This window comes from Equus asinus, chromosome 17 (assembly GCF_041296235.1).
Source record: "Equus asinus isolate D_3611 breed Donkey chromosome 17, EquAss-T2T_v2, whole genome shotgun sequence".
Lineage (NCBI taxonomy): Eukaryota > Metazoa > Chordata > Mammalia > Perissodactyla > Equidae > Equus > Equus asinus.
Genome location: NC_091806.1, coordinates 2350629 through 2375719, shown reverse-complemented (window position 1 = coordinate 2375719; position 25091 = coordinate 2350629). Strand labels below are relative to the sequence as shown.

The 25091-nt window shown below is 42.6% G+C and overlaps 1 protein-coding gene across 1 annotated transcript in view; it reads right to left on the bottom strand.

The window, feature by feature from the left end:
- TRIM44 (tripartite motif containing 44) overlaps positions 1-24653 on the bottom strand; it is a 112626-nt gene extending 87973 nt beyond the window's left edge. The window contains exons 1-2 of the mRNA XM_044750626.2: positions 23787-24653; positions 3875-3952 (exon numbers count right to left, since the gene is read on the bottom strand). Coding sequence (XP_044606561.2) covers positions 3875-3952; positions 23787-24431 — 723 coding nt within the window. The 5' untranslated portion in view covers positions 24432-24653. The remainder of the gene's footprint in view (positions 1-3874; positions 3953-23786) is intronic.
- Positions 24654-25091: the final 438 nt, after the last annotated feature.

Sequence of the window (25091 nt, the reverse complement as noted above, 5' to 3'; positions counted from 1 at the left end):
GAGACAGACACAAACACACACGCTTGATTAACGACATCTTTCAGATTTCCCCAAAGTCCAGCATAAATATAAGAAATCTACAAAAATCCTGCTTTGTGCAATAGATGTTTCTGAAAAGTTTGGCTGAAAAAAATTGTAAACTGGATCATGTCAAACACATTAGGATGTCTTATTACTTAAAAGACCACTTCCAATTAAACTAAAGATTGTTTGGCATTAAAAATAATCTCTTCCCACTATACACAAAGTTCTAGATCCCTGGAGGTATGCATCCTTTAAAATAAGGCTCACCATAGCAACATGCATGCACACAACTTCGTCTGGGTCTGAGCCTTATTTACCAACCACCACCAGCTCTGAGTCCTGTCCTCAGGCTCACCTCTGGTGGCTGCGAGTTAACGTCTTCTGCTGGTCTTCTGGTTTTAGAACTCAGCCCACTCCTAGACCACGGCACGGGCCTTGATCATCCTCCTAAATCTTGACCAGGACTCCCTTTCCTCTTCTTGGCTTCATTACTTCTTGCTAGACATGATGGTTTTAAAGGAATCCTGTCCTCTCAGGCAGCCTGAGCTGACTCCTCAGTCCAACTCCCCATTCCCTCCCCTAATCCTTTGCTACCTCAGCTCCATTTAGTTGTTTTCTGAGCCTGGATTTTTGTGTATTCCATTTTTTTTAAAGTTGAAATCACTTGGACTTGTTTACAAGGGCTCTTCTGGCTATTTGCTGAAAGGAATGAAAAGAAATCAAAACAAGAGAGAAGGAAAATAGTCAAGATGCAGCCCAGTCTCCAGTTACCCGAGACCCACTGGATGAGACTCTGCAGGTGGGCCCAGCACTCGGTGCTTTAATACGTCCTCCAGGAGGTTTTCATGCACATTAAAGTTTATGAGCCACCAGTCGGGAAGAAAACAGGGTGTCTGTCAAGTATTTTGGACAAAATGAAGCATCTCATTGAGAAGAATTAAGTCTATATTACTGACACAGAAGAATGTCTAAGATATTCTATGTAATAAAACTATAGGAATAGTATAGTTTTTGTAAAAAATCTTAGAAGTATATTTCCACATGGAAAAACGTCTAGAAGGTTATACACCACAAACTGTTAATAATGGTTAACTCAGGGAAAATTCATCTTATTTTTCCTTTATGGATATCTGTACTTTTTAATTTATAAGCATATATTATTTTATAATTAAAAATATGGTTAATCTAGGCATCTTCCACTCCTCTCTGGCAAAACTCACGAGGTAAAAAAAAAAACTCACGAGGTAAAAATTAACCCAGTCCCCAGCAGACTTCAGTGTCTGGACTAATCAAGCTTGGGACGCTTTAGGGAGTTCTGGAGGAAGTGAGGCAGAGAGAGTGCTCAGTGCTCCCTGACTCAATCAGTGCTTCTATGTAAAGCTGCTGTGCCAGGAGATGACAGGTCAGGGCCTGAGAGATTCTGCCCTTCTTAAAGAGGCTAACCTAAAAAAAACGATTGTAGGGTTTGAGGGAAAAGAGAACAGACTAAAAACTTAAGGATTCTCTTGGAAGACACCAATTTATTTCCAGGAAAATTTTCTTTGTTACAGAAATTATGTATTTAAGTGTTCCATTTTTCACCCCTACTTTGTGATCTGGCAGTCATCCTGCAAATATGTTGGTCCTTTTTCAAGCTGGCTTCAGGTAGATACAGCATAAGCACATGATAGATCAGAAAGGGGCTTAAAACTAAAATAGACTGGTGGGAAATAATCCAGGGCAAGATGAAGAGAAGATAAAAAAGAGGTGACTATGTATACACATATCCAAGACCAAGTCAGGTCCTAACAAATAGCCTTTAGCTCATGACGCATCACAGGAAAATCCTGAGGCTTCCACAGGTTGCTCTCATGGGACCACTCAATTCTCTCACCTATGGCAAGTTTCCCATCAGAAGAACTGTATGAACTCATAAAGGATCCCAAAGCTCTCTACCTGTATTATCATCATGCACAGAAGCCACTCAGAGTAATCTGCACACATCCTCTTGCTCTCCCCTGCCTACCAGTACATGGATGCGGCAGAAACAGAAAATACAGCTGTCTCCTCCAGGATAGCTGTTGTCCCAGAAACCAGAGAAACTCGGTAAAAAGAAGCTTTCAGTAACCTTTAATAATTAATTGGTTCATCTGCACTAAAGAAAACTACTTACACCAGATGTCTTTCTACTTGAGCTCAGAAAATTGACAACGATTACTCCAATTTTTTCTATCAAGATACTCTCTACCTCTGGAACCCTAACTACACCAGTGTCCCAATACTTTCAATGTTGTATGAGGAGAAAATCATTTTGTAGATTGGTGAGGGAAGCCACCTTCTCAAGAGCCCGTCACTGTCTGGGGCTCTGCCTCATATAGTGTTTCAGATCAGAAAACAAAGGCACAGTGTGATTACAGAAAAGGGGCAGGGAGAGGAAACCAGCGCTCGGTCTGCAGTGGGATACAAAAGAGCGAGCAGAGGCAGTGGAGTCAGAGCTTGAAGCCAGCTCTAGCTCATACTAGATTTGGGGCGGACAGCCCTACCACTCCAAGCCTCAGCGTCCTTATCAATAAAGTGGAAATAATAAGCTATTGCACAGAGTTGTTCAACAATCCCAAGTATGCAAGAGGATGGGGAACAAGGAGATAGTGTTTAATGGGGACACAGTTTCAGTTTGGGATGATGAAACAGTTCTGGACACGGATGGTGGTGATGTTTGCACAACAATGTGAATGTACTTAATGCCAGTGAACTGTGCCTTTAAAAATACTTAAAATGGTAAATTTCAGGGGGCTGGCCCTGTGGCCAAGCGGTTCAAGTTCCATGTGCTCCACTTTGGCAGTCCAGGTTCACGGGTTCAGATCCTGGGCATGGACCAACTCTAGTCATCAGCCATGCTGTGGAGGCATCTCACATACAAAATAGAGGAAGACTGGCACAGATGTTAGCTCACAGCTAATTTTCCTCAAGTGAAAAAAAAAAGAGGAAGATTGGCAAGATGTTAGCTCAGGATGAATCTTCCACACACACACAAAGTAAATTTCATTATGTATATTTTACCACAACTTTTTAAAAAGGTATGTAAGGTTCCTGGCACAGTGCCTAGCTCTGAGTAGGTGCTTAAGAAATGCTAGTCTTACTCTCCTTATAAAAACTTCAAATTGAAAAAAAGTCAAAATCATGCTCCTTTCCCTATTTAATTGCAAGAGGCTTTGATGCTCAGGTAAAGCCAGTTGGCACCAACTCCAAGTAGTGCCACAGTAAGTGTCTGGGTAGGAGAAGGAAGACTGTGTTAGTCATAATCCCTCCGGCATGTTCAGTTCCCAGTCCACCTCCACCTTGAATATCAATCCTACAGCCCCCAACATCTTGCAAAGAAAGCTGGGAAGCGTAAACCAGTTCCCAGACCAGACTCCAGGTCATGAGGACAAAAGCATTCCTGGTGGCAGCTCGCTGCTGTAAGTGGGACAGAGACAAGCACTACTGAACATCCAGTGGATGTGTCTGGAGCCTGTTCCAGGCCCCAGCATTAAGCTGATCAGTGTCTCAGATGCCTTTAATGGCTGGATTTAATGGACACAGAGGACAGTAGTCTCAAAGGCCTGGTAAAGGAAGATTAAAAATGCACTTGTCTGCAGTTCAGGAAAACAATTAATGATTATGTGTTGTAAGTCATAAAACAGAGAAGGGGAAAAATAGATGAGTTATCTCTAGGCATAGTAGAACACTGCTTTTGATGGGCAGGCTTAATTATAATTAGATCTTGACGCAATGTTCAGTTGGATGATCATTAACATTCCTCAAACTTAGCTCAAGGAGAATGAAATACTTGGGGGTACCAACACCCAGTCAATTCCCAAACAATACTTACTTTAGGGTCTGAGCTCTTGAACTTTAACCTTTCCACCAACTCAATCATAGCTGCCTTCAGCCCGCCTGAGTCTTTGCTCTAGAAGAAAGAAAAGTCAGAGGTCATTAGACAGCATTTTATTGCTCTCGAACACAAACAGCATTTCATGGGACAATGAAATGGAAAGCAATTTTTTCCTCTAATCAACCAAGAGAACTAAACGACTAAGGAAGGCTGTGTTGCCTCTCTTTCTCTTCTCTATGGACAAAGAGGGTCAGGATATAAATTGCCCACTGACCTGACAAAACTATTGGAATGAAAATTAAATGCAATTTGTACAGGCTGACTCAGTTTCTTCTCAGGGCTCAACTGTGCCAGTGTTCACTGAGGACCGAGGCTTCGCAGAAGAGATTTCCATCTGGGATGTCTATTTTATGACCTGCTGATTTTTATTTTGAACTTCTACATAGAAAATACAGAAGTATGCAACATCAAATATCCTTATAAAAATAAAAATAAAGAAAACTCCCAGAGATTTAACTGGAAATAGCATTACAGTGTGCTGGCTGAGTACAGGTTTTTGAGTCAGACATATAAGGTTTCAAATTTGGGGTCTGTGTCATTAACTAGTTGACAACCCTAGGCAATCACTGACTTTCTTAAAACCTTGTCCCCCTTCTATAAAATGGAGATAATACATAGTTTGATTTTGAGGGTTTGTAAAGGAATTAGCACAGTATGCAGCACACAGCAAGTACTCAATAAATGTCATCTAGGCTATTACTATTGTTGCTGTTACTGCATTGTAATGATTTAGAGTAGCAAAGGCCAATAGCCACAAATGCAAGCCACATATTAATTTTAAGTTTTCTAGTGGCCACAAAAATAAAGCAAAATTAATTTTAATACATTTTACTTAACTTACTATATCCAAAATATTATCACTGCAACATGTAAAAAAATATATAAAGTAAAAATATAAAGTATTTCACACTTACAGCCCAATTCAATTTGCACTAGCCACACTTCAAGTGCTCCAAAGCCATATATTGTTAGTGACTACTGTATTGGTCAGCACAGATTTATAGCACAGACTCTAAAGCCACACTCCCTGAATTCAAGTCCCAACTCTAGTACTATCTGTGTGACCTTAGGCAGGTCACTTAGCCTCTCTGTGCCTCAATTTCTTTATCTGTAATATCAAGCTAATAACGTTGCCTATTTCACAGGATTAAGGTAAGATTAAATGAGCTAACATATGTCACAGTGCTTAGAAGACGGCCTGGCACATGATAAACACAATAAATGTAGGAGACATTTTTATTATTATTGTCTGACTCTCTCACAATGTTTTAAATTCCTTAAGGATAAGAACCACATCTTCTATCTCTGTATCTGTGCCCAGCATCAAGAAGGTATTTGAAAAGGTCTGCTGAACAAATGAACATGCAATCTTAAGATAGGAATGCCCTAATAATAATAATACGTGCGTGTAGCACAATCTAAAATTACATGAATTAACTTATTTCCTTCTATCAATTCCTCTGTGGGACGGGGTAGCATCATCACCCTCATTTTACCAGTGACAAAAAAGAAGTGTGAAGGAGTAAAATGACTGTCGTTTTTACTGGGGAAAGGACAATAAAGAAGTACAATATAAACAAACACTACAGATAACTGTTACTTGAAATAGGCCCCAGAATCAGTGATATTTTCTAAATTTGCAGAACCAATTCTAATTCCACCAAAACAGGAAGTACTTAGTAAGACCCCACCATATAGATTAAAATAGACTACAAGCTCAATCTTTTTCCCCTCTAACTTCCTCTCTCCCAAGTCTATGCAGGAAAGCTCAGCCGCAGCATGGCTGAGACTAACGCCCTCTTTAGACGTGCTCTCCAACACAGCTCAGCCGCAGCATGGCTGAGACTAACGCCCTCTTTAGACGTGCTCTCCAACACAGCTCAGCCGCAGCATGGCTGAGACTAACGCCCTCTTTAGACGTGCTCTCCAACACAGCTCAGTCGACGTTCCCATTCTAGCTGTGGTCCTGAATTTTAATAATTTGTATTTCTGAAATGATGGCTTACAATTCTCCAAATTTCTTCACCAATTTAAATGTTTGATCTCTGTGGTCTCACAGCAGACAGTCGGGAAAAGCAATCTGGAGGTCACATACCAGGGACTGGGTGAGACCCGAAGTACCTAAAAAAGGGTTAAGTGGCCAGACATGATCCTGCTTTTGAGATGATCAGACAATGAAGCCTGTCTGGTGATATCAGCCCTATAAACTGCTTCTCATTGGCTGAACAAGCAGGTCACTTGTCCCTGGAAAGCTCTCTTCCCCCACATCCCAGCTGCCAGAGCCCATTTTAAGCTTTTCAGCAAGAGCCCTGATATATCCTGACTTTCCCCCTGGCTCTAGAGAACAGAAAGGAATGCACCAAACTGTGCCTGAAACATTCAGCAAAGAAACAGGACAACGAAAGAATCCCTAAGAAGCAGAAAGCCTGTTTGCAGGCAGATGCGCCTTGTGTGCAGCGATAAGGGAATCCTTAGCCTGCTTTCATAAAAATACAGCACGTCAGCAGAATCCCTCCGCCTTTTCACAAAGCATCAGCAGCACTGCCTACCCAGGGGAAAGACAGGAGAGAGGCAGAAAGAGGCTCCCTTCAGGAAATTCACCCATTCCACCTCCACACCTGACTCTCTTTGAGAATTATTCTCAAGATTTTTTTTTTTTTGAGGACTATTAGCCCTGAGCTAACTACTGCCAATCCTCCTGCTTTTGCTGAGGAAGACTGGCCCTGAGCTAACATCCATGCCCATCTTCCTCTACTTTATAAGTGCGATGCCTACCACAGCATGGCTTTTGCTAAGTGGTGCCATGTCCGCACCTGGGATCCGAACCGGCGAACCCCAGGCTGCTGAGAAGCAGAATGTGTGAACTTAACCGCTGTGCCACTGGGCCGGCCCCTATTCTCAAGATTAATTGGGGGGAGGGGGCCGGCCCCGTGGCCGAGTGGTTACATTCGCGCACTCTGCTTCAGCGGCCCAGGGTTTCGCTGGTTCGGATCCTGGGAATGGACAGGACATGGCTCATCAGGCCATGCTGAGGCAGCATCCCACATGCCACAACTAGAAGGACCCACAACAAAAATATACAACTATGTACTGGGGGGATTTGGGGAGAAAGAGCAAAAAAAAAAAAAGATTGGCAACAGTTGTTAGCTCAGGTGCCAATGTTTAAGAGAAAAAAAAAGATTAATTGGGGTCTATATTGAGCCAGGAATGCTTAGCCTCTAAATGGGTGGTGAAGAAAACCTCTCTCGATGGCTTTTTTTTTTTTTTACCCATAAAATAAGCAGTGGGTCACAAGGGACAGGCTCCTCTGGGTAGACTTGCCACTGACAACTGCAGGGCTGGGGCAAGAGTAGAAATGGAGGACCCTGGCCCCAAATCCACCTCCTTTCCTTTCCCACATCCCAGTCCCTTCCTGTACCTCAAGGGGCCTTTGTACACAGGGGTTCAAGTTAGTGCACTCAAGCTCTGGGAACATCCCTCTCAGTGGTCGCCCTTGGCCACACCTGGGACCTAGGAATGCACATATCAGAGGTGGAGTCTAATGGCTTGATCCATCTTTGGGAGGATGGACTCAGAAACAGGCTCTGCAGGCCCTGGAAGCAGGTTCAGGACATTTCATCTGGTAATTCTTGGGTCCTGCGTACTTAGAGAGTGTTCTAGAATGGGATGGGCACGGGCAAAGGAAGGGTCCCCTAAAGCATGGTACATTGGGCAGGGGCACAGGGCTGTCTAGATCTAAGGTGGTATTTGAGTATGAGTGTTCCCAAACCATAAGGTGGTATCATGTTTTAGTTAATTTGTTGGCAGAACCCAGTCGTCGGTCAAAAGGGAACTAGAGCAGGAGATTGTACCCTCGTACTTCCCTACTGTGGTAGAATAGAACAGCTGCCTCTGAAACCTGCACTCTAACTGAGAAGTGGACTACGATAGAAACAAAAAGCAGGCTAACTCTAACCTTGCAGACATTAGTTTCCGTAAGTGGCCAGATTCTACCATGTCAGTCCTTGGGGCAAGCACTGGGGGTGGCAAAGAAGTGGGATTCTCCTCATGCTGCTCCTCTCCACCTCCATCCCCCAGTGCATTCCAAGAACACAGAAGTTCAATGAGAGCATATCTTGCTTATGAACTTCTTTCCTCCCCCAAGAGAGTGTCAAATAAAAAGACAAGTGCTATGTTGTAACACCCATCCCTCAGAGTTTGATCAATCTGTGCAGATCTGAGATACTTCACAAAAGCCAACTCCTAGGGATGAGTAATAATAAAACCAAAGAAAGGACAAAATGCCTTACATTTGAAGGTATTCTTTACTCTCCAAAGCATTTTCATACACTTTTTCATTGACACTACACAATCAACCTAAAAGGCAATGTATTCTCACTTTACAGCTGAGAAAATGGCTGGCAGAAATCAAATGAGGAACCCGAAAATCACAGAGCTCATACATTCTTTCATTGGCATTTGTCAATAACTTAATAACTAACAGGTAGTGTATTCTCACTTTACAATGAAGAAAAGTGGTTCTGTGGAGGTCAAACGATGTCCCCCAAATCACAGAGCCAGTCAGTAGCAACACCAGGATCAGAAAGCTCCAAATGAAAGAGATTTATAACATATACAACAAAAGAGGTTGGTATCAAAAATACAAGAGGACATATATATGAGATTCCTATAAATAAGAAAAAGCCAAATAAGCCCCAAGGAAATCCCAAGAAAGGATCATGAATGTAACAGAAATGTAAAACGACTAACAAACATATGAAAAGATGTAAACGATGCTCAAACTTACTTGTAATTAAGATATCATTTCTCATTCATCATATTGAAAAAAGTTTTGATCTGACAATATCAAGTGATGAAGGGCTTTTGGAAAATTGGAAACTTTCATGAGTTGCTGATATAAAATGATAAAGCTACTGTGAAATCACATGTCTAGCAAGTCTATTTCTCTCTTTCTCCTCCTTGGATCAAGGAGGGATGCACAAAAATATTTATTTGCAGCATTGTTTGCAAAACTGGAAAACTGGAAACATCATAAACATCCATCAATAGTGAGTGGGTAAAAAAACTACGAAATGAACAAACTATGGAACATGATATAGCAAACAAAAGAATGAAAGTAGATCTGTATGTACCTGAATACAAGGCCAGACATAATGCTGAATTAAAAAAAAAACAAAAAAACCTTGTATACTGTATCACTTTTTAAAAAAATCCAAAAACCTATTATCTTCTATGGGTGATACATACGTGTGTAAAACACCAGAAAAGCAATGATTGGAGGAACTAGTCTGGGGATGGTGGTAGGAAGAGTCTGGGACTTACCTAAGATATTCCCTAAACATATTCCCGTTGTCTAATTAAGATTCACTACACAGAAAAGAAGCGGGGAGGCAGGGAGGACAGACCCGGGCTCCTGCTGCGAGTGCCTCGAGTTTGCCTAAGGGTAAATACTGGGGTGCTGTTCCCTTTGCACTGTAAACGCATGAACCAGCAGGTGCAAGAGAGGGTTTTTACCTGGTGTTCACGTATGGATTTCAGGGAGTTTGAAGCCCCCAAAACTGTATGCAAAATTTGGAAAGTACACGCACTTTTCTAGGCAAAGAGAATTAGCTTTCCTCAGAATCCCTACAAGTTTAACTTTCCTAGCGTAAACAGCATTGCACAAAGAGAAAGACGACCTGGTTCTATTCTTAGAGGCCAATGCCACTGACTGCTGTGTGAGCTTGGAAGAGTCATTTTACATCTCTGGGTTTCTGTTGCTCAATCTGTAAATGAGGAAAATGGACCAAATCAGAACCTACAAATTCGCAGCCTACAGCCTACAGCTTTTTTTAAAAAAGTTTTTCAAATTAATTCTTTGCTTTTAGAATGTTGTCCCACAAAGCACACTGGGAATTTTAAATTAGCTGCCAGCATTTAAAACTCAGGAGCTATGACGTAACAATAACGATTTCTAGCTTCTTTTGAAAATCTGAAAGACATGACCATACTGGGCTCCCACTCCCACACAGCAGCAGTTGGCTGCAGCTGAGCAGCAGCGACCTGCTTCAGCCAAGGCGAGCTCCCTCCAGTCTGCTCCAGTTACCCTGGTTTGCTTCTCTCATTTACAGCACCTTTCCGGGCCCTGCAGATATTCATAGTTGCCACCCTGAAAGCGACCCTCTCTGAAACTTTTCTACCTCTAAGGGTCCGTGTATTTGAACACCAAAAAAGTTGGGATGTCTTTCTTCAAAGGGGTTCAGACTACCTCATAAACACATGTCCATCTACTCACCCCAAAACACAGAAATAACACAGCTCATTCTAATGTAAACACCCTTTGAAAGTGGGCAAGAGGCAGAAGCAAAGGTGGATACGGTAGGTAAAGTGGCATCAGAACAAGAAGCATTTCTTGACACCTGGTCTCTACTTTTTACGGGAGTCACTCTAGTCTAATCCCAACAACCAGCTGGGCACCGAAAGAAAAGTCATGTGTCAATAGAAATGTAAATGGAAATCATTTAAACAGCCTAAACTGGCTCCTAAATATTGAATTCCATATTGCAAAGAGTCAGAAGATGCTGAGTTCAGAAAGAGTATCAGCTGCCTGTTGTGTGTTTTCCCTAGCCCACAGGCCTTGTGTTGGTACTTTGCTTTTGGGGGAAAAATTTAAAAAAAAAAAAAAATCAATCCAACTTTCTATCATTTTTACAAAAAGGTTTTGTTTGAGAGAAACAGTGGAAAAGGATTGGAAGATAGAATATATAAAAAGTCCTCCTGAGGAATCAAATCAGAAAGCGAAGACTTGTCAAAAGGAAACGAAACCAAATTTTAGTATCACCATGCCATGTACAAAAATTCTTTACCACCTTCTTCACATGACTTGATTTTCCAACCCCAATCCACTCCTATGTTAGGCAACCACCTTTACACAGCTGCTCAGGTCCAAAGTGATTTGGGAGTCTGAGAAAACCCATGGCCAAGTCTTTCGAGACCTAACGCACACAGACACCACCCCCGGCGGCTCCTCCCCACCTTGCGACGCCGGGTCCATGCAGCAGCACTGCTCCACTCTTGCTCTCCACACGCCCTTCTGCACAGGTACCAGAGGGAAATTTTAGGAACATCCATCAAAGCCCTCATTACCCTGCTGAAACAGTCCACAGCTACTCAGAACGAGATTCAAAACCCTGATCATGGCCTACCTGGTCGTCTGTCCTCATGTAGCACTCCCCCAGCCCCACCTGACTCACTTCTCCTGCCATCCTTTAATCCCTCAGGAAACTTGTTCCATCTCGGAACCTCGCTATTTCCTCCACTTGGACCACTATGCCCCCAAATCTCTCCATCACTGGCTCTAACTATGCCCAGGTCACTACCTCAAAAGAGTCCTTCTCAGATCCTTAAACAGCTTCCCTCTCAACCCCCATCCCAGTCACTCTCTTTCTCCTTCTTCTAGTTTGTTATTTGTAGTACCTGTCATTATTTGAAATATTATTTACTGTTTAACTTATGTCTATTTCACTCACACAGTATAAGCTTCATGAGACAAGGGACTTAGAATTGTTTATTGTTACACTCCCCACTGCCCAAAACAGCACCACCTGATTGAATGAATAGATTAAAGGAAAAAACCATCAAGCCACTAACTTCAAACAATATATAAAAATATCTTAATAACTAGTCCACCTCAAAGAACTGTGGTAAAAATTAAATGAGATAATATGTAAGAAATGCATAGTATAGAACCTGGCACATGCTAAGTTCTCAAAAAATTTTAGTTATCAATGTTGTTGTTATTAACTGAATAACAATGTACTGAGAGACTGACTAACAACTATCAAGTACTGAGCTAGAGAAGTGCTGAATAGAAAAAAATGAACAAGATAACCTGTTACTAATCAAAATACTCTGTTAAAATATCCAGGAAGACAACTTCAGAGAGAAAGGAAAGAATAGTTTTAGACTATTCAGAAAGTATTTATCTATTAAATACTTTCATACATCAGGAGAATGTGTCAGTACAGCTTAGAAAGGTTAAATGTAAGTGGGAATAATTAAGCGAGAGTAGGGGCAAAATGGGGTGGTGGAAAGAACACGTACTTTGGAGTCAGACCTGGATTCAAATCCTAGTCTTTCCACTTAGTAGCTAGGTGTCCTTCCACAGAGCTCAAACTCCTTAAGCATCAGTTTCTTTATCTGTAAAATGGGAATCATAACAATATAGCTTATTTGTAGGAGTTGTACTGAGGTCAACTGAAATAATGAAAGAAAACCATCTGACCTAAAACCACACAGTAACTATTATCCTCATCTCTGGAAAGCGCCTCAAAAGTCAATAGCAGACATGAGTTTCTAGACTCTCTTAGTTTTAGAACTTCAGCTAAAGGTTAGCATTTCCATTCTTCACACACATGAAGTCCGAGTCTACCACTCGACACAGGTTATAGTCTGCCAGGGTTCACAGAGACCCAAGGCACAGAGAGGACAGTAGGGTGCCTGTAACATCTCTCCCCAGGACTGCCTACTGGACGGAAAATGGAAACTGTTTTCTAACCAGAAAGTAAAGGGTGTACTGCCCCTGCCTCCTCTCCACTTCTATAAAAATTTCCCAAGTTCAGAATGTAAAACAGAATTTAAAGAGGACAACCAGCAAGACTTGTGAACCTAAAATTAGACCTACCAGCTGTGTTTTGGTTAGCTAGTGCATAAGGCACCAGCAGGAGCCTCTTCTCTGAAGAGAAGTTTCTCACCAGCCTATCTAGCCACCAGAATAGAGCAGGCAGAAGGAGCAGCAGGAGAGGGGGCTGAACAGTTCTCACCCAGAGAAACTTGGTGTCCTGAATTTCTCCTGCTGCCAGACTAAGGTTTGGACCTGAACTCAGAACAGAACCTTAGAAAGCTCTCTAATGGTAATAAGAGCAAGAGCCAGCCAACTGCTGAGGGATTATTATATTCCAGGCACTGTGCTCAGCTCCTCACACGCATGATCTTTTCATTCCTCACTAAAACCCAATGAGGAGAAACAATTATCATGTCCATGTTACACATGAGGAAACCAAGACTCAGAAAGGCCGAGTGAATTATCCAACATGACATAGCTTAGAAGTAGCAGAGCCAGGTCTCAAACTCATAGATTGCAAAGCCAACTAAGACAAGATGACGTGGTCCTTCATATTCATTCTCCCATTTTTGCTTAGTAACAGACCCCAGCTTCTACCTGACACACTATGGCGAGGAGAAAAGACTGTTTTCCAGCCTCCTTTACAACTAGATAAGACCACGGGACTGAATTCTGGCCGATGAAACATAAGCAGCAATGTGTGCAACTCTGGGACGGTTCTCCTAAAACAGAGAGGTGTGCTCTTCTTCACTTTCCATGCCTGCTATCCTGGAACGTGGATGTGCTGGCTGGACCCTCAACAGTCATCTTGGTCCATGACAGGGACTACCCTAAGGATGGTGGAGTACAGCTGGAAAGAGCCTAGATTCCTGATAACTTTATGGTTTCTCCACACGAGCCACAGACTGCTTACATCCAGACTTCTTTTACACAAGAGACAAACACATCTATTTCGTTTGAATTATTGTTATTTTAGGTTTTCCGAAATTACTTCATTATTTTGGATGCACTTGAACTTAATATAAACATTGATAAACTAAATCACTAAGCAATACTGTCTTTTTCAGTTCTTCATTGATGCCCTGGGACTAGATGAGATTATAATACTTCACATCATACATCTACCCAATGTTTCATGCACACCTACTACCCAAAAGGCACTGTGCTAGGTGCTGGGAACACAAAAATGAGTAACATACCATCTCAGCCCTAGAAGAGTTTATAACCCGTGCGGAACACACACATGGAAAGAAAGAACACTGATACAGTTATATGTATTTAGTGCTACAATAAATGTGCTCATGTTGTTGCCATGGGAACAGAGAGGGCTACCTAACAGCCTAGTCTCTATCTACCTCGTAAAATCCTATCCATCTTTGAAGGCCTACCTTGAATACCACTTCCTCCAAGAATCTTTCCTGATTCCATGCCTCCAGCTGAAATTAATTTCTTTTCTCTGAGCCCCCACAGCATACCATTTGTACCTCTCCTCTAATATTTACACAAAAATAAGCATGTGAAAAGACTATCTTTCCTATTCAGACTATAAGCTTCCTGTTGTCAGGAACCTTTCTTTATTCTTCTCAATATCCATCACACAGTTCACCATAAGTGCTTAAAAATTATTCAGATAAGTAAAATTAACTTAAAAAAATACCAGTCATTGAGAGCAGAGCTAACTATACGCTATAGTTTGGACATATTATAACGAATGTTTTCTCTAGTATTCTACTGAAGTGAAAAGCAGATTACTCTGCTACCTGATCAAAACTAACTAAACATGGGGGCCAGGCTAGTGGCGTAGTAGTTAAGTTTGTGCACTCCACTTCAGCAGCCCAGGGTTGACAGGTTCGGATCCTGGGCATGGACCTAGCACCGCCATACTGTGGTGGCATCCCACCGAAATTAGAGGAGGACTGGCACAGATGCTAGCTCAGCAACAATCTTCCTCAAGCAAAAAGAGGAAGACTGGCAACAGACGTTAACTCAGGGCCAATCTTCCTCACACATACACATACACACACACACACACACACACACACACACAAACTAATCACATCTGAAGTGAGTATAACATATAATTGAATGTTCAACAAGAAAAATCTAGCACATTAAAATGTATATCAATCAGAGTCACTGCCCATATAGTTATTTGCCATAAATTATGGTATACTTGGAGGATTTTGTTTGGTTTTATTTTTTTCATTCTTGATTCATTTTTTGACATCTGAAAAGGGCATCAATACTGATGTACTGATGTTTTTCCCCTTGATGCCATGTTGGCCTGATCCCTATCACAGTGTTACACGCCCCCCCCCCCCCCCCGCCAAAAGCAAAAACAAAACACATACACAAAGGATTTAAGTTTCCCAGGGCCAGGGTTCTGTGCTTCTCACTCCATTCTCATTTCTACTCTACAGATCAGGACTGGTTTTTCTTCCACCTACTCTTCGTCTCTACTCTGTCTCCTCTTCTGAAAGGTTCCCGGGCATCTGTGATTCTTCCTGCCACACAAAAAGTTTAGCCCCTAGCTCTGGATATAAAAAAAACCATCAGGATTGGGTACACAAAACTGACGTGGTCATCCCAGACTGAACTGTAACTTCTAGCAGAAGACACACTGACACGGATTGATCTCTGGCTTCTCAGTCTTGGGTCAGATGCAAAGGAAGAGAAAAGGTGGGTTTACTAACGGGCGGGCAGGACAACTTTCATGTCACAGGTTGTAGTCAAGAAATGCTGGTGCCATGGATTGGAAGAATAAACATAGTTAAAACGTCCATACTACCTAAAGCAATCTACAGATCCAATACAATCCCAATTAGAATCCCAATGACATTCTTCACGGAAATAGAACAAAGAATTCTAAAATTTATACAGGGCAACAAAAGACCCCAAACAACTAAAGCAATCCTGAGAAAACAGAACAAAGCTGGAGGCATCACAATCCCTGACTTCAAAATGTACTACAAAGCCATAGTGATCAAAACGGCATGGTACTGGTACAAAAACACACACACAGATCAACGGAACAGAACTGAAACCCCAAAAATAAAACCACACATATACGGACAGCTAATCTTCAACAAAGTTGCCAAGAACATACAATGGAGAAAAGATGGTCTCTTCAATAAATGGTGTTGGGAAAACTGGATAGCCACATGCAAAAGAATGAAAGCAGATCATTATCTCACACCATACACAAAAATAAACTCAAAACGGATCAAAGACTTGAAGGTAAGACGTGAAACCATAAAACTCCTAGAAGAAAACATGGGCAGTACACTCTTTGACATCAGTCTTAGAAGTATCTTTTCAAATACCATGTCTACTTGGGCAAAAGAAACAAAAGGAAAAATAAACAAATGGACTTCATCAGACTAAAGGGCTTCTGCAAGCCAAAGGAAACTAGGAACAAAACAAAAAGACAACCCACCAACTTGGAGAAAATATTTGCAAATCACATATCTGAAAAGGGATTAATCTCTAAAATATATAAAGGACTAACACACTCAACAACAAAAAAACAAACAACCCGATCAAAAAATGGGCAAAGGATAGGAACAGACATTTTTCCAAAGAAGATACACAGATGGCCAATAGGCACATGAAAAGATATTCAACCTCACTAACCATCAGGGAAATGCAAATCAAAACTACATTGAGGGGCCGGCCCCATGGTGGAGTGGTTAAGTTGGCGTGCTCCACCTTTGGTGGCCCAGCGCTTCACCGGTTCAGATCCTGGGCGTGGACATGGCACCACTTGTGAGGCCATGCTCAGGTGGCATCCCACATAGCACAACCAGAAGGACCTACAACTAGAATATACAACTATGTGCTGGGGCTTTGAGGAAAAGAAGAAGAAGAAGAAGAAGAAAGACTGGAAACAGCTGTTAGCTCAGGTGCCAATCTTTTAAAAAAAACAAAAACAAAACTACATTGAGATATTACCTTATACCTGTTAGAATGGCTATAATCACCAAGACAAAAAATAAAAAATGTTGGAGAGGATGTGGAGAAAAGAGAACCCTCACACACTGCTGGTGAGAATGCAAACTGGTGCAGTCATTATGGAAAACAGGATGGAGAGTTCTCAAAAAATTAAAAATCAAAATACCATATGACCTAGCTATTCCACCACTGGGTATTTTATCCAAAGAACTTGAAATGAACAACTCAAAGAGACTTATGCATCCCTATGTTCACTGCAGCATTATTCGCAGTAGCCAAGATGTGGAAGCAACCCAAGTGCCCATCGACTAATGAATGGCTAAAGGAGATGCAGTGTAAATATATACAATGGAATACTACTTGGCCATAAAAAGACAAAATCGTCCCATTTACAACAACACGGATGGAACTTGAGGGTATTCTGTTAACAAGATAAGCCAGGCAGAGAACGACAAACACTGTATGACTTCACTCATATGTGGAACATAAAAACATGGACAAAGAGATCAGACTACTGGTTACCAGAGGGGAAGGGAGGTTGGGGACAGACATAAAGGGTAAAGAGGCACATATATATGGTGATGGACAAAAAACAACGTCCAACTGAAATTTCAAAATGTTATAAGCTACTATGACCTCAATAAAAAAAAATCCAGAAAAAAACAAAAATAAACAAACAAACAATAGAAACGGTGGTGCCACAGGTACATAGTCCTTTATCCCCAGAGGGGCTTACGAATAATAAGCCTCCTGCATCAGCAATCTTACCCTGAAAAGCAACTGTCTAATAGTATAACATGCCTGTTAACCCATTCTATTTTGACTGCAAGGTCAGGGAAGAGAAAAAGAGGGCACTAGATTCCGGGGAGAGAGAGCAGGGAAAGCTTGGACCTGTTCTCTCAAGAGTAGGCTGTTAAGACCCCGGGCACCAATTTGGCTTTCTAGCACCAATACCAGCCACTCACAGCCCGGTTAGACACTGAGCTATCAAAACACATATTGTACAACTCTTCTCAACTCTAAACCTGTATGTTTGACTAGACTCCTCATATTAATAATAATAAAAACAGTTAAGATTTATTGAGCACTAACAACGTGTTAAGCATTGTTAAAGTGTCTTAACACAAATTAAGTCATTTTATGCTCACAAAAGTCCTATTTTACTTTATTTTTTAACTTTATAACCGTTTTAGAGAAATGCAAACAAGGCCAAAGTGTTACATAACTTGCCGAAGGTCAAAAAGCAAGTAGCAGAGCTAAGATATTTCCTGTCCCTCTCTAATCCTGCATTGTATTTTATTTTTTCTTTATAACACTTATTAAGCTGTTTATCTGTTTATTTCTTCTCCTCTATTTCTTCTAATACAATGTAATCTCCAGTAGAAGCAGGGACCTTTTCCATTTTGCTCACTGCCACATCTCCAATGCTGAGACAAGCCTCTGACCTCAGCCAATGCTCAATAAATACTCGCTGAGTGGATGAAGGCGTACATAACAGATCCTGTTCTCTCACCATCATCACACCAAGCCACGTGCAATATTCCACAAGACTTTCCTTCTTGCCAGTAAGCAAATGTACATTGCCCTCAAAACATCCGAAACCAGAGGTGAAGTGGAACTAATGAAAGCTGCAACCAAACTCTGATCAAGCTCAAAACCTTTACTGGATCAAAATGATCAGCCCTCATCCTAGCTACCTAACACAGCAAATAAATAGCACACCCTGAGAGGGAAAACAGAAAATATTACTCTAGTTTCTACAGTTCTCCTAAACACAATGTCTAGTATTGATGAAAAATTAGGAGACATGAGAAGAATCGTGAAAATATGATAATCAAGAATCAGACACCAAAAGATTCAAAGAAATGGGATCTTACAAAAATAACCAAATAGGCATTCTAGAGCTGAAAAACACAATATCATAAATTAAGAATTTAATGAATGACACGCAATGGAGTATCTGCAGCTGTAAATAAATAGGCAGATCTACGGAGTGATTTCAAAGACATATTGCTAAGTGAAAAAAGCAAAGCCTAAGAGAGAATTTATATTGCCCCAAAACCCATAATTCCAGTTTCACCGTGAGAAAAACATCAGACAAATGCAAACTGAGAGACATTCCACAAAACACCTCACTAGCACTCCTCGAAACTATCAACCGTCATCAAAAACAAGAAAATGTATGTGGCCATAGGATTCCGGGTACTGACAAATAAACAGCAAGCAATAAGATATATTGACATATATGAGGAAGCCATTTGGTGTAAACCTAATTTGCCCTTTGTTTTTTCAAAAGGGCCTGTCGTGGCCACTGACCATCCATTATACATCTGCTTTAAGCACTTGCTATGTCCTAAAGAACAATGCCCTTAAGGATAAAGGTGCAACTTCCCCCATATTAGCATTTTCCTTAAGGATAAGCTTCTCTCCCTAGGTTAGGAACTGATTGCTGCACCCATCCTGTGACCAGCCAGCTCAAGACAACAGACCCGCTCCCTGCTGTGTCCACCCCCACCCACCCCCCAGACAGCAGACCTACTACCTGCTGTGTCCATCAATCGCTGTGCTGACAGAGCAGTCTTGTGACTATCGTAAAAGGGACATTTCAATCACATGTGAAACATCCTCTTTGAGGGTATATGACTACTCTGTACACCCCTACTTCTTTGGTGCCCCTCCTTCCTTGGGGAAGGAAGGCCCTGGGCTATATGGTGCTCACATTTGGCTCAGAATACACTCACTCCAATTTTCATTTATAGATAGGTTGTGGATTATTTTCATTGACAGTACAAAAGTCACTGGAGGACAAATTGGTGAAATTCAAATAGGGTCTACAGTTTAGTTAGTAATATTGTTCCAACCTTAGGATAAGCAAAGCAAGTAGAGGAAGCAGTTCTTGATCTGAGGACGTTTGCTGAGAGCAAGAAACTGGGCTGTGTATTTGATTAGGGGCATAAAATGAGTTGGGGGTCTGGGGGAGAAGGTAACACAAAGCAAAGCTTATGGCCTGTTCAGAATGAGACATTTCAAGGAGTCCCTTTCCATATAGACTTGGGACGCTCCCATCCTGCCAAAGGTAAAATCCTAGAGTAAAGACAAACTAAAGTAAACTTGCCACAATCTCACCCTCCAAACACTCCGCACCTTCCTGTGGGGAGTGCTGTCTTGGAGCTGAACAAAATGGGGTTGGGGGTGGCGCATAGGGCAAGATGAAAGAAAAAAATCTTTAAAAGGTTGTAAACTTGGGCACACAAGTCCTAAAAATCTGATCCAAGAAACCTCAAGCAATTATTTTGGTTTAAGGGGGTTCTAGACAAGTTTTACTCTCAGGCCTTAGCAGGAGCAAACTCAAATTCTCTTTTGAAGAATACAGCTTCATGCCAAGGCTTCGGAAATCCCCACAAATAATTTTTTAAAGGCAATGAGAAGCTATGCAAACATAACAAAGGACAAAAAAAAATAAAGAAACATGAAAAACACCATCAAAAACAATAGCAGAGAGAAATCCACAAAGTCTTCACATGCTGGATTATCAGAGACAGATGACAAATGAACATGCTCAAAGGAATAAAGTGGAGAGCTACAGTATGAGAAGAGATAAGAAGATATGAGTCATAAATTTATACTAGTACATCTGAAAATTTAGACAAAATGGACAAACTTTTGGGAAAATGTAACTTACCAAAATTGACTTAAGGAAAAATACACAACCTGGACAGATTATAACCACTAAAGAAATTGAATCCATAGTCAGAAATACTATGCAAAACAAAAAACAAAATACTCTCTCTTTCTCTCTCTTTTCAGTTCCAGATGGCTTCCCTGGTCAGTTCAACCACCATTCTAAGAAATACTCCAATCTTATACAAACACTTCCAGAGCACTGAAAGAGGGAAAATACGAGAGAAGCAATACCCCCTGACTCATACTATAAAGCCAATATAACCTTGATAGCAAATCTTATGAGGACAGTACAAGAAAGAAAATTTATGAGCTAATTTCTCCCATAAATATAAATGAAAAAAACTCTATATAAATTAATAAACAAAATTCAAAAACAAGGATACTTCATCATCACCAATCTGGGTTTATCCTAGAAATGCAAGGTTGCTTTAATTGTAAAATATAGTAATAATGACATGAAGAGATAGAAATAAGACCATAAATATGCACTCGCCTGTATCTGCAGAAAGAAACACTTGAAGGATGAGCAAAAAACAAATAAAAGTGGTTACCAATAGTGTTAAGGGAGTTGGGGGAAAGGGGAAAAGGTGAAAGAGAAGCTTTTGAGACATACAAACTTATTACTGATTTAAAAATTTAATCTAAAAAGTAAGTCAATTAATGTAATTCATCACATTAACATAGTAAAAGAGTAAAATCACATGAATATCCCAATAGATACAAGAAAAGCACCTGATAAAATTCAGTATTCATTCAATATTATGAAAAACTCTTAAACTAGGATGAGGAGGAAACTTTCTTAACCTGATAAAACACATCTGTGAAAAAAAAACTACTATCACACTTATTTGTGAAATGTTGTAAATTATCCCTCAATTAGGAACAAGGCCAGAATACCCACTATCACTTCTATTCAACATTATAGTAGAGGTCCTATCCAAAGCAATAAGGTAAGAAAAAACAAACAACAGGTATAAGGATTGGGAAGAAACAAAAACTGTCCCTCTTTGCAGATAATATGATCATGTATGTAGAATGATTCTACAGATTAAGTATTAGAATACGTAAGAGAATTCAGCAGATTGCTTAATACAAAAATCAATAAATATAAGTTATCATATTCCTATATAACAACAACTAGATAACAAAAATTAAAAACATGTTTTACAATACTATAAAACTGTAAATATAATAAATTTCAGGAACAAATTTCACAACGAAGGACAAGATCTTACAGAAAAAAATGATGAAACTTAACTGTGAGGCAATAAAAAAGACGTAAAACAATGGATCAGAAGATTTCATGTTGTAATGGTATTAATGCTCTGTATCCTAGTTTATAAATTCAGTATAATACAAAAAGAGCCCTGCAGGCATTTTTTAAAAATAGAACTTTACAGTATGACTCTAAGAAATCTAAAAGGCCAAGACTGGGTGAGATACTTTCCCAGAAGAATGAAGTAGAAGGACTTGCTCTACCAGGTATTAAGAAATGTTACAAAGCTATAATGACTGAAAAACATACTGTTCACCGAGGGGTACACCAACAGATCAATGGTACAGAACAGAAGAGCCAAGAAACACATTCACACACACTCGTACTTTACACATGACAGGTGTCATAGCAGATCAGTGCAGAAAGGATAAGCTTTTCAATAAACGCTGCTACAGCAATTGGCATCTGCATGGGGGAAAAAATTAAATTAAGCCCCTATCTCCACTACACAAAAATCAATACTAAGTGGAACAAGACACAAAAAGCACTAACAATAAAGGAAATTATTGATAAATTCTGACATTAAAATTAAGAACTTCTATTCAAGGCACAATTTTTTAAAAAGATGAGTAGAAGGAGATATTTGGAACCCATATAAACAACAAAGAAGTCAGAAATAAATGCCAAAAATTAATGAGAAGAAGATAGATACGCCAATAGAAAAATGAGCAAAAGACCTGAATGGGCACTTCACAAAAGAAGAAATACAAAAGATGCTCAAAGTTGTCAGTAACCCGAGGAATGCAAATTTAAACCACAGGAAAATACCATTATATAGACACAAGATTGACAAAAATTAAAAATTCTGTAATGGCAAGCATGAGTGAAGATACAGAGCAACAGGAACTCGCACACAGTCTCTATGGCAATGCAAACTGGTACAACCACTTTGGAAAATAGTTGGCAACATCTAGTACTATTGAAGATAAGCAGAGTCTAGGATCCAACAATTGCACTCCTAGGTTTATCTTCCATTTAAATGCATGTAGACATGCAGCAGGAGACATGAACAAGAATGTTTATACCAACATTGTTTATAATAGCCAGAAACTCCAGAATCTGAAAACCAAATGTTACCACTCACAACAGGTAACTTGTGGCATATTCATAAAATGGAATTCTATACAATGATAATGAACAAACCACAGCCACCCACCGGATGAATCTAACACAATACTGAAAAAATGAAGACCCAAGAGAATGCACGATAACAATGTGATACAATTGTGTCAAATTCAAATAAGTTTAGGAATGCATACATACGCGGTAAAAGTAGAAAGACAGGCAAGGAAATTATCACCACAAAAGTCGGAATCATAGTTACCTACGGGGAAAGGAGATGGTTCTAACTGGAAAAGGGCCCCGGGCTTCCACATCGCTACTAATGTTCTATTTCTTAATCTGGGTGGACGTTACTTCAGTCTTTGCTTTATAATTATTTATAATAAGTGTATGTTTTTATACATTTTGAGTATGTATGTTACAATAAAAAAGTGAAATCTTAACACGGGGGATTTTCATTGTCAAAGCATTTGTTATCCCAGTGCCAGCGACTGCAAGGTTGCTTAGGGAAACAAGTCATCGTGACGAGACGACATTCACTAACGAACTGATCACTTCATGAACTCATCAGTCCACTCAAACTTCCCTCCCTGGTTAACTCCAGCAGGTTCTCTCAGTGATTGTAAAGACCCCCAACATAAAGAAAAAGCAAATCACTTGCAAATCTATTCATTCAACAAATATTTATGAATGTCTACTGCTTTCCAAACACTGTCCTAGGGGACCAGCAGGGTTCAAGATCGAAAAGACGGAGGACGTGGGAGCCCTACTCCCACCCCAATTTTGCCTCTACCCTCTCATCCTCCCTTCCAAGCAAGTAGCAAACACGAAGAACCAACAAGGAACTCAGGACGCACCGAAGCTACCACCAAAACCACAACCTCGGGGGTCTTTTCAGGACAGAGGCCCCGCCGGCTTGGGTTCATCCGGCCAACCGCGGTGTCCCGCCTGCAAGGAGGCAGAGGCGGCCTGGTCAAGGGCCCCAGGCCAGGGCGCTCGTCTCAACAGGGGTGGCGGGGGGACCGGCTCAGGCGGTCAGAACTCCCATGGGATGCTTCACCCGGGATCCCGAGGCCAGAGGCTTGCAATTTTCCAGAAAGTGCACACTACACTTTGTGTACACACATTTTTCTGGGGTGAGTCCAAAACTTTCCTACGGTTCTCAAAGGAGTTCAATGAAAAGGGGCGAGTCAGCACTGCTCCCAACGAGCGAACGCGCCAGACCGTGGCCGCGAGCAGAGCACCTGCGCTCGGGACGCCCGCCCGATACTTACTCTTAGTTCCTCGAAGGCTTCGTCGAGGGTGGAGAGCTGGTGGCCCCGGTGCGCCCCGACCACCGGGCACAGCACACAGATGAGCCGCTTGTCCTCCTGGCAGTAGGTGCTCAGGTCCAGCCCGTGGTCCGGACACTTCCTCTTGGCCACCCGCTCGGCTTCCATCTCTACTTCCGGGTCAAACTCGCTCTCCGCCTCAGTCTCGCCCTCGGACTCCCCCTCCTCGCGGTTGTCCTCCTCGGCGCCGCTCTCTTGCTCGTCCTCCATCTCCTCCTCGCTGTCCTCCTCGCTCTCGTCATCGTCGCTCTCCTCCCCCGTCTCGCTGTCCTCCCCCGTCTCGCTCTCCTCCTCGGACTCGCTGCCCTCCTCTGACTCGCTCTCTGCCCCCGCCTCGCGCTCCTCCGTGGCCTCCGCGTGCTCCGCGCCCTGCGCCCCCGAGGTCCGGGCCCGGGCGGCGCCGTGGACGTAGGCGGCCAGGCGGTGGCCGGGGAACTGGCGCGCGTGGGCCTCGGCGTGGCGTCGGCAGTAGCAGAAGCCGCATTCCCGGCACAGCTCGGCGGCCCCCGGCGCCTCGTCGGGCTCGCACTCGTCGCACGTGCCGTCGTGCGGCAGCTGCTCGCAGGCCGCGCGCCCTCCGGAGGCCATATGCGCGCAGAGACGCGGCCGGCCTCGGGCCCGCGGGCTCGGCGCCTGGCCCGCGCGCGGCCTTCTCACGGCCTCTTCCCCAGCCGCCGCCCGTCCGGGCAGTGGCCGCGCCGGTCTCGCCGCAGGCCCGGCGCCGCGCCGCTGCCGCCCGCTCCCGACAGCCCCGCCCGGCCGAGCAGCGAAGCGCCTTCCCGCCGGCTCGGCAGCTGGGCGCCCGCCGCGCTTCCGGTGGTGGCCCGGCACTTCCGGCGCGGCGGCCCGCGCCCCCGTCGGCCCCCGCGCCGCGCCGCCTGCTCCCCGGGCGAGCGCGCGGCCCTGACTGCGCGCCGCCCCGGTTCCACCGTCCCCTTCCCTGGCAGGCGGCCACCTGTCACTTCCTGAGTCACTTAAAGTGGCGGTGGCCCTTTCCTGCGTTCCCCGCGGGGGCTGGGCGGCCCCGGAGGGAGGGGGAAGGCGGAGGAGGGCTCCTGCTCGCTCGCAGGCGGGAATGGGGCCCCGCCCCCCCGACACCCGCCTCGGGTGTCAGCCTGACGCTTCAAGGCCGCCAGGCAGGTGGACATGTGCATTGCAGTCCCTCTCCGTGCGCTGTGTCGTCGCCCGCCTGTCCCCGTCCCCGCTGCTGCGTGGAGCCGGTGTGGGGTGCTGTCTACCAGGCTGACC